The 10,135-nt window shown below is 46.3% G+C and overlaps 1 protein-coding gene across 2 annotated transcripts in view; it reads right to left on the bottom strand.

The window, feature by feature from the left end:
• Positions 1 to 1,185: 1,185 nt before the first annotated feature.
• Positions 1,186 to 10,135, bottom strand: part of IKBKB (inhibitor of nuclear factor kappa B kinase subunit beta) — a 61,129-nt gene continuing 52,179 nt past the window's right edge. For both annotated transcript variants that reach the window (XM_041752616.1, XM_041752617.1), the window contains exons 19-22: positions 9,869 to 10,016; positions 6,870 to 6,997; positions 4,538 to 4,628; positions 1,186 to 3,480 (exon numbers count right to left, since the gene is read on the bottom strand). In XM_041752616.1, the coding sequence (XP_041608550.1) occupies positions 3,418 to 3,480; positions 4,538 to 4,628; positions 6,870 to 6,997; positions 9,869 to 10,016 (430 nt within the window). In that variant the 3' untranslated portion in view covers positions 1,186 to 3,417. The remainder of the gene's footprint in view (positions 3,481 to 4,537; positions 4,629 to 6,869; positions 6,998 to 9,868; positions 10,017 to 10,135) is intronic.

The raw sequence follows: 10,135 nt of genomic DNA, 5'->3' as shown, positions 1-10,135 counted from the left end.
ATGTGGAAAGCAAAACTTGTAGGCAATGAACCTGGATGTTTAGCTGCTTAGATTTCCAAGCAAAGTGTTGAAGGTGTAGCCTGATTTCTCATTGCAACTTACAATAAAATACAAAAGGAAGGAAATGAAGAAAGGTCTAGAAGAAGAAGAAAAAAAAAAACAGCTCTTGATGATTTTCAAGGTTTTCAGCCTACCCAGATTGCAAAGGGTGCTAAAATTAAGAAATTCACTATTGGGAAAGCATCCTCTGGAGAGCAGACCAAGGATGCAACCAGACAACCTTTCACTGAAAATAGTATGTGTGTGACTTATAGACCCAATCATCTCAGCAGAAGCCAGGAATGGTGATGGGGTTGCCTAAGAAAGATCTGGCGACCTTTTATCTAATGGTATGGACTCTCAGAACATACACAGGAGACCTGCAAAATCTTTGAGAATAGCACAGAAATCAGGTCGGACTAAGAGGGGTAGAGAGAGGATGAAGAGATGTCTGTTAGACTTCCAAAACTCTGCAGGCTGGGAATGGTTGATAGAGTCACTCAGTTTTAACATATGCTAGCCTTCAAGAAAAAGAATGATTCTGAGGGCACACACTTGGATACAAAGGCAGAGGCTAGAGGAGCAGGCACAGAAGCGGATGCCTATGAGTCACTGCAGGCACAAACTCAAGAGGCCATGAAGTTGGCTTGGGCCCCATGGGCAGAGCCGCAAGTGACAGAGGATTCTCAAGACTTGAAACCTAATGAAATTTACCTAGCTGGATTTTAAGCTTGCTTGGGACTGGTGACTCCTTTATTCTTCTAGATTGGGAGTATCTATTATATGCATATCTCACCTTTGTATCTTGGGAGCTGTAACGGTAACTTGTTTTCTGGTTTCACAGATCCATAGATGGAAGATTTTTGACTCAGGATGATCATGCCAAGTCTCCCCAAATGAGCTGTAGATAATGAAATTCAGGACTTCTGAGTTGACATTTAGATTTTGGTCATGGAGTTGGTTCTGTAATGGGTTGAGACTTTTGGGGATGTTGAGATGGGGTGAATATTTTACATAGGGGAGGAGTATGGATTTTGAGGGGCTAGGTGGTGGATTGTACTGGGTTATATGGTGGTCCCCACTGAAAGAAACGTGGATCTTAAACCCAGTATCTGTGAATATTGCCTTACATGGCAAAGCATGCCATTACATTAAGGGTCTTGAGGAGAGGAGCTTATCCTAGATTATCCAGACCAGCCCTAAATTCAGTCACAAGGGTTCTAATAATAGGCCCACAGGGGAGATTTGACGGGTAGAAGACAAAGTGGCAATATGACCATGAAGGCAGAGATGTAGCCACAAGTGTAGGATCACCTGGACTCATCAGAAGCCAGAGGAAGCAAAGGAGAGACTCTCTCTGCAGTCTTTGGAGGAAGTGCTGTCCTGTCAGCACTTTGATTCTAGCCTCCAACTGTGAGAACAGATTTCTGTTGCTTAAAGCTGTGCGGTGGGTAGAATTTGTTACAGCAGCCCTGGGAACCTAGTACCACTAGAGGGAGCAGGCTCTTTAGTTGTGCCTGCTGTTAGTTTTCCCACACCCAGTTGGGGACTGATAAGGCAAAAGGAAAACCCAGGGAACTCACCACCACCTCACTCCTCAGGTCCAAGGTCCCTAGCTGGTCTGCCGCCTTCTACCTTTCAGCGACTTCTTATACTTGTTTATAGACAACGGTGAAGGATTTTAGTTATGCTTAAAGGAAAGACTGGGGAAAGTACATCTATTTCATCATCTTGGAAGCAGAAGTCCTACCTCCAGACTTTTCACTTTTTTAATCAAGTAGCATATACCAGTTACGTTAGTCATTTTAAGCCATTGCTTTGGTGATGTCATTTTCTTACTCAAAATTCTTCAGTGACTCCTGGCTGCCTGTAGGTCCATAACTCTTAGGCCAACATTCCTTCCCTCCCCAATCTGGCCTCATCCCAGCCTGTCTTTCTGGACTTCTTTCCCACTGTGCTCCTCACCAGTGTTTCCAAAATCATGCTGTATCCAACTCTAGCTCTTTGGGATGTTAAAAAAATGTTATGCTCACACAAAGAGGGGGAAAAGGCTCTGTTGTCAAATGTGTTTGGTAAACAGATTTATACAGTGAAGTCAGTTTACTACAGGACTCCCAGAAACTTTAATATGCTAGGGTACAATGTGAATCTCCAAGAGAATTAAAGCATGAAGCATTTCCTAAACTTGCTTGGCCATGAAACCCTTTGTATGGTTTCCATGGAAGCCAGTTTGTGAAACTCTCCTATTCCAACTTATCTCTGACCAAACTTGCCTATTTGTGATCATCTGAACTCGTTTTGTATTCCTGATTTAATATAAAGAAGTTATAAAATGTCAAAGAAGCAGTGCTAGTGCTATACGGCACCATCTGATCCATCTACTATTCAATTTTATGACACCTTCCATTAAGTTGGTTTTTGAGTTCCTAAATCCTAAACATAAATATTGTAAAAATAGATTGTGGAAACCAATACAAATGTTTGAGTTATGTTACAAAATATAGAAACTATTTTTTTAAATAAATTGATTTAATAATACTGCTAGCTGATACGAGAAGCAGGAACTCCCCTGTCCCACCACCACCCCACACAGATGTGTCTGAGCAAGGACAGGTGTGGGTACAGTGATCAGCAGACATGGGGCCGACAGATATCCTTTTCTTTTTCTTCCCCACAATGACACACTCCTTAGTGGAATCTGGAACCCGAAGGAAGGAAGCTGCTCTCCTGCCCTGGCTCTAGTGAGTCACTCTGTGGCTGAAAGGACCACGGGTGAGGAGAGCTGGTATTCACCTATAACCTTGCTGAAGGTGCACAACCACCAACGTAGTCAGGAAAAGGGAAATTTTAGCAGCAGTAAAATGAAATGATGAAGAGAAAGGATGGGGCCAGGCCGAGTCTATGATCTAAAAGTCTGTCTGGTTCTGAGTCCAGGTGAAACACTAGTTGTGAGGACAGGTGGATCAGGGCCTCTGGAGATCAGGAGGGGTCAGGAGAGGACAGACTGACATCGAGTGTCTTGCATACTTTGTCCTGAAAGAGTCACATGAGACAGTTGTCCAGTGGTCTGTGGGGCAAGTACTTTGAGCACTTTTTTGGAGCAGAGGAAGTGGCTTGGTCTCCCCAAATGCTCACGCCTGGCATCAGTGTTTACTGAGCCTCTGTGATGGAAGACTTCCAGTGTGCAGACAAGTTGCTGGTAGTGCCCACAGAGGGCCACACCCCTGGCCTGTTGTAAATGTCACAACTCCTGGGGAAGTGAGAAGATCTTTGTCCAGGTGCTGAAGACTCCTGGGACACTGTTATAGCAGGGGCCACCGCGGGAGGGCCTCAGGCCAGGCAGCCCCATCAGGCCTCAGGTCGAGGCCACCCACACAGTCAAGAGGCCTGTTCCAGGCTATTCTGCTCTTCTTCCGTCTGTAACCAGCTCCAGTCTAGAGACTGAAAGTCAACAGGCATGTTAAAAATACAGTGGTCACCAATGCACTTCAGGCTGTTTGTCTTCCTCAGGAGGCAACCAGCACAATTTAGAAGGGAATTTAAATCCTCTCATTAATAGCAGTCTTGTTATTGCAGGCTACTCTTGAGCTAAAACTACATTTTTCAAAACCATACAAGAACTTTCCTTTGGCCTAGCTCGAAGTCCCTCAGATTCTGTGACTATGGAAAGAAGATGGGAAGTTTTAGTATTCCCTGTGGCTCACAGCACTTATTTTTGCCCAACTGTGGGTAGGTGGTATCAAGAGCTAAGCTCAGTACCCATTTTCAATCCTCCCAGATGACATGGCCTGAGGAGACTTCCTTTTCCTCTGGCAGAAGTGCAAACCAGCAGTGAACTGCTCAAAATAGGAGGAGGACGAATGTCTCCCCAAACTGGAGACGGGACACTTGAATAAACAGGAAGTGATTACAATCAGCAGTGGTATCTCATCTGATTCTCCTGACAGCTGAGAAGTTAGGGGGAGGCTTGCAGGTCACTGGCTGGGCAGGAGAGGGCCTTTTAAAAATCTGAGGAATGACTCAGGGTCCTCTCAGCAACCTGAGCTTTGCTTTAAAATGTACCTGTGCCTTGACTAGCTTTTTATCAGGTGAGCTTCACTCTAACTAGTACGGCCTACTTAAGCTCTGAGTCCCGGAGAGGTGGGGCTGTGACAGGTTCTTGTTTCATCCCCAGAGTCTGACACAGCACCCCACACACGCAGACGCCCAGCAGTGCTACAGACACCGCAGGGAGAGAAAGACCTTAGAATGATGTTACCTTCCTGGTAAAAATTAAGTGTTACAAGGTGTTACAAGGATTAAATGAAATAATGCACGTAAAATACTTGTACCCATTCAGTAATTGTTAGCTTTACTATATATAATAATAAATAGGTACTAGAAAAGCATAAGCGTTTACTGAGACAGAGGACAAGCTGGATTGCTTTTGCTTTTGCTTTTTCTGGTGTGCCATGGAAAGGAAGGATATGGAATAGTTGGGATTCATACAGCCCATTACCCTCAAACTCTGGTCCTGTTCTTTGATGGTGTCTTGCATTGCATTTTCTAGCTGGGTGCAGAGAGTATGTGCTTCAGCCACCAGTTCTTCACTAAAGAAAATGATCACATTATTAGAAAATGCTCAGCATGATTTTTCAGATATAATACTATTGTTTAGGAAATAAATTACAGAGCTTTTGACAAGATTTTTTAAATTAAATTACAATTCCTTGGATGCTGTCTTAAAGCACCATGTCCTACTAGTAATCTCATTCATCTTGTTAAACACTTTTCAGAAGCCCACACCCAGTCATAAATAAGCATTACCATTCACAATGTGAAAAAATAGATCTCTTTTTAATATAAAAATTAGAAGTAAATAAGTTCTTTCTGACTTAACTAGATAGCTGAATGTAATTCCCTCCAAACTGCCAAAATCTGAAGATATCTTACAAATCACCTATTTTCCAATTTTTGAAATAGAAAAATGATATAAACTAAGTTATTTCACAATTTCCACAGTTCACTGAGATCTGTGAAAAAGCATGTTCTAGGAACTGATTTCATTTAATCTGCTCTCTCTTTTCTATGATAAGAAATGCACCTGTCCTGTCAAGAATGGCTGTGGGGAGGAAGGGGAGAATATGATAAGCCACTGTCCTATTCCAACTTCAGCTCCATGACATAGAGGCAACCTGTGCTCCCAGGACGACTTTTCCAGAGCTACCAGGATATCACTGGAGGGAATATGCCAAATCCAGGAGGACAGTGCCCTGGAATTCTGCTCACTTTGGGAAGCACGACACTGATGGAAGGAGTGCAGGCCATATTTTTGCTTGGCTCCTTCTGCATGGCTACTGACTGGATTGAAGGCTCAGCGCCAGCTCCAAAGGGCAACGTAAGAGGCAGAGGACCTGGTTACCATCCTCAGGCTCACAGGAGGTTGGGGAGAAAGTTAAGAATCTAAGGTCATGTACAATGAAGTACCACCACAGTATAGACTATGAACTCCCCAAGCACAGAGCAGGATTTTTAAAACTGCTTTACTGAGATGTAATTTACATACCATAAAGTTTACCCATTTAAGGTGTATAATTTGATAGTTTTAGTATATTTATAGAATTAACACAATCTTTACAATTATCTAGTTTTAAAGCATTTTCATCATCCAAAAAGAAACCTTGTACCCCTTATCAGCCCTTTCCCCTTCCCCGCTTCACCTGCCCTAGATAATCATTCATCTATTTTCTATGTCTGAATATTAGGTCACAGCAATGGCTTTACCATTGCCAGTGCCCAAAGCCTGACACATAGAAGATGTTGAAGAAACTGCGTGGGAACATACCAGAAACAAAAGCATCCACAGGCGGTCAAAGAAGAGAGCTGGGTGTATGAGTGGTCAGGGCACTGCGGGGGGTGGGGGGAAGCAGATGCGTCCTGCAGATGGGAGGACCTCTCAGGGCAGGACACCGGCCAGAGGTTCTGGAACTTCCCTGCGCATCAGCAACCAGCCAAGGCTTCTGAAAAGCTGCCTGCTGGGCCCACCCCTGAGCAGCTGACTCAGCATCTGCATTTCTAACAAGTACCCAGATGCTGCTGACACTGCTGCTCTGGATCAGACTTTCAGAACCAGTGGGCTAGGCCAGGAGTTTGTAAGGAACAGGGGGTCAGCCTGGAGAGTGGCTCTGAGGTGGCCACATATATCTGAAAAGGCTCAGCTTGGATCCTCCAGGGGAGTGGGAAGCCACTACAAGTCAAAGTCACTGGCCAAAAAAATAACCTGATCAAATCATATTTTGGGAGGACTCCTTTGACCAGAGAGGGCTTGGAGGCAGTACTGGACAGGAAGCAGGGAGGCCAAAAACTTTGCAGAAAGAGCTGAAATGCTCTGTTCACCACCTCGGTGGCAGTGGCCCAGGTGAAGGAGTGGGGGTGAGGACAGGCAGCAGGAGGAAAACCACAGCTTGGTAACTCAGAGTGGTGGGGGGCGAGAGGGAGGAGGCAGGACGATGGGGTTTGGCCAGCAGGGTACTCCCTGGGGGGAATCTGGTTTTGAACAACAGATGATGGCTGACAGGACGTATTATAGTATGTGACTGACTAGCACTTTCCATATCCTCATTAAGCAATTAGTAATCCAGGCCTCAAACAAGAAAAGTACTTAGCTAGCAAGTTACAAGGGACTAGGAGAATAAAACACCACATTTGCCTAGCGTATTAACAAACACAAAGAAAAACATAGACTTTACTAGATAGACGAACCCATCTATCAAGGATAAACATGCATTTCCATTCCCACAACCTCCCGAAGCGCCCATGGCTATCACACCAGGTGCTGATCAGTGACCTACCTTTTCTTGATGGCCTCGGGCAAGCTGCTGGGGGCTGGTGAAGGCTGAGCCAGCAGCTGACCAGAGTGACTAAGGCGAGAGGCATTCATGCTGTCTGGGCTGCCGCTGACAGGACCACGGACTTTGCTCTAAAGGACAAAACCAAAAGAAAGTCAATGGAATTTTGGAGCAAAGGGATGATCCCAATTTTGCATTCACACAATGGTATTTTCTCAGGAAACAACTGGTCACAGGACACTAGGTATTCCTACAAGTTATTGGTCAACAACCCTACTCATGACCATAGTTTGCATTTTGGCTTAGAAAATCTCTGTATCTATCTTTTTGATAGAAGGTTGTTTTAAAAAAAAGATTTTATTTATTTGCGAGAGAGTGCACAAAAGTATGAGAGCACAAGCAGGGGGAGCAGCAGAGGGAGAGAGAGAAGCAGACTCCATGCTGAACAGGAAACCCGTGAGCTTGATCCAGGACTCTGAGATCATGACCTGAGCCGAAGGCGGATATGCTTCCCTGACTGAGCCTCCCAGGCACCCTAAATATTCTCAATATAGGGAGATTTGAGTACCTGTATTCATAGGCTTTATTCATTAATCTGGTTGCTTAACAAATTCTCACAAGGAAATTAAGACAGAGGTGGTCTTGCTTTTCCACATAGAAGTCTGAGACCCACAAAAAAGGTTGGGAATCGCATCATCTGTGCGATGGCTGAAAGGAAAACCAAGATGTTCCAAGTACCACCCCCAACTGTCTGCTGGCTGCTGCAGCCACTCCACCTCAGTCAGGCTGACCAGTGGCCCCTGCTCCACTGGCCTGTAGCCTGCAGACATGACCTACTATCAACCTACTATCACACCTCATGTGCCTCCCCTCTCCATGTCTCCGGCCAAACTTTCATCTCTTGGCCTCACCATCTCCTCATGCACCTGGCTCCTGTCCTTGCTGAAGCCCGTGGGGCTTCAGTCCCACATCCTTCCTTCCAGCTGAACATCAAGGTCCAGCTTCAAGCAGTCAGTCAAGTCCTGCTGAACGTCACGCAGGGAGAGACCCAGCCGTCCACCCCATCTTCTCTGCCTAGGCCTGTGAGTACGGCAGGAGGGCAGCCCATCCTCTGTCCTGTCCTGTGTTCCACAGGGGCTCCAGGACTCCAGCCGCCAGAGCCGCCCCTCTCTCTTGGGGATGAGATCTGTCGAAGTCTCAGATCTGTTCTCCAGCTGCCATGAGGGATTTCTCTAAAACCCAGATATGACCATACTGTTCCCATATTTAACTTCCTGCAACATGAATGATAAAAATAAATTCTGTGGTGTTTTCTATACCTTCAAAACAAAGTGTGGCCTGCAGAAGCCGGCGCTTGCCTCCCTATTCCATTCCACAGGACAGCTTTTCACACACATCACACCACTCTGCGTGCAACACCCAGAACACACCCACTCTTTCAGGCCAATGTCCTGTGCCTCTGAAAGAGCAAGGTCTTCACTCTGGAATGTCCTCTGCACCTACCTAACTCCTATTTGTTCTTTAACTGAAATAACTCTTCCTTGTGAAAGTTCTCTGTGCCTCCCTCACCTCCAAGACTGGAGCTGGTGCTCCTCTTTGCACACTACACTCAGCTTACAGCACGAGCTGCTGATGGACACTTCCTGCCCCCAATTCAAGCTCACTTCCCTGTGTGTGCCCCTCATCAGACTACAAGCTCCTGGGTTGGGCTTCACGCTTTCCTCCTTTATCTCCAGTTTTCATGACATTCCTAGGCTCCTGGGTATATAGTCAACGCTCAATAAATGTCATGTGAATGCAGATGGCAGATCAGCCATCGCTGGGAAGACCTCAACTTTCCTCTCCTTCCTAAATCTTCTCTCCTTGTCTTCGCTTTCTTTTTTTTTTCCTTTCCTGCAGGAGGAAATCTCACTCACCCCTTCCCAAGGCTAATCCTTCCACGCATGCTCATCATACTGACACCCCATTGTTCTCAGGACATGGGTGACTCGACTGTCTCCTACCTCTTGGCTACCGTGAGTCTCCCAGGGCACCGTCTCCTGCTTGGCCTGCAAACCTGCTCCAGTCCATGATCTTAAAAACACAAACCTGAACCCTTGCATCCTGCTTCCACCTTCGACAGCTATCTTCCCATTCTCCTCTTTGCTCTTAAGCACTATCAGTGACTAAATCGCACAGTCATCCCAGACAACCTCTCTGCAGCCTGCACAGTGTAGGGTCTCTCTCTCTCATCAGCTCGTTTCCATGGCTTCTACCTAACTCTTCGCCTTCTCTGTCTTGGGCTCTTTTCTTGTGTCCCATTTTCTGAGCAATACGCAGTAGAATCTCAGCTACAGTAAGACAGTGGGCACTGAAAGCACAGGTGACAATACTAAGCAGCACAGGATCAGATGAGGATGGACCAGGTCACGCAGACATGCCCTGCACTGGGCTGCAGGAAGGTCCCCCAAAAGATCTGTGTCCTAGCTCTGGGAACCTCAGAATGTGACCTTACTGGAAAAAGGGTTTTTGTAGCTACAGTTAAGGATCCTGAGGGGAGATTATCCCAGACTACTGAGTTGGGACCCAAATCCAATGGCAAGGGTCCTTGTATGAGACACCCAGAAGACAGATATAGAGAAGAAGGTCTTGTGAAGACACAGGCAGACACAAGAGTGATGTGGCCCACAAGCCAAGGAACATCAGGGGCCACCAGAAGCTGATAGAAGCAAGGAAGGAGTCCTCCTAGAGCTTGCAGAGGGACCCCAGCCCTGTCAACACCTTGGTTTCAGACTTTGGCCTCCAGACTGTGTGGCGTACTTCCCTACAGCGGCCACAGGAAAGGCACCCATGCAGAATTACAAACATGGGATGCCTCCCTGCACTCTACGTCCCAAAGGAGGGGAATGCAAATGAGTGGTCGGTCAGGGGCTTTGTAGTCTCCCTTGGAGGTGGTGACAGCAGGAGGTGGAAAGGCCCTGAGAGGCCTGCAGGCTGAGGGCCTGGCCATGGGGCTCACTCACACAAGCAATCTTTAGGAGGTTCCAGAGCTCCTTCTGCCGCTTCTCCTGAAGCCGGACAACAGTCTTCTCATCTTCGTTCATTAAACTCACCACTTCTTCCACCTTGGGCAACAGTTCCAGAGCCTTCTGCTTACAAACCACAGTTTTACTGTAAAGAATAAATGTGACAAACTCCAGTGGCACTGGGGTTGGAGAAAGTGGGAGAACACAATCCCTGGTAACTAGGAATCCGACAGCAGCTGTGGATAAATTTTCTCCAGGTGAAGC

The sequence above is a fragment of the Vulpes lagopus genome, chromosome 4, assembly GCF_018345385.1.
Source record: "Vulpes lagopus strain Blue_001 chromosome 4, ASM1834538v1, whole genome shotgun sequence".
Lineage (NCBI taxonomy): Eukaryota > Metazoa > Chordata > Mammalia > Carnivora > Canidae > Vulpes > Vulpes lagopus.
The sequence above is the reverse complement of the archived record's forward strand: the minus strand, read 5'-3'. Positions and strand labels throughout refer to the sequence as shown.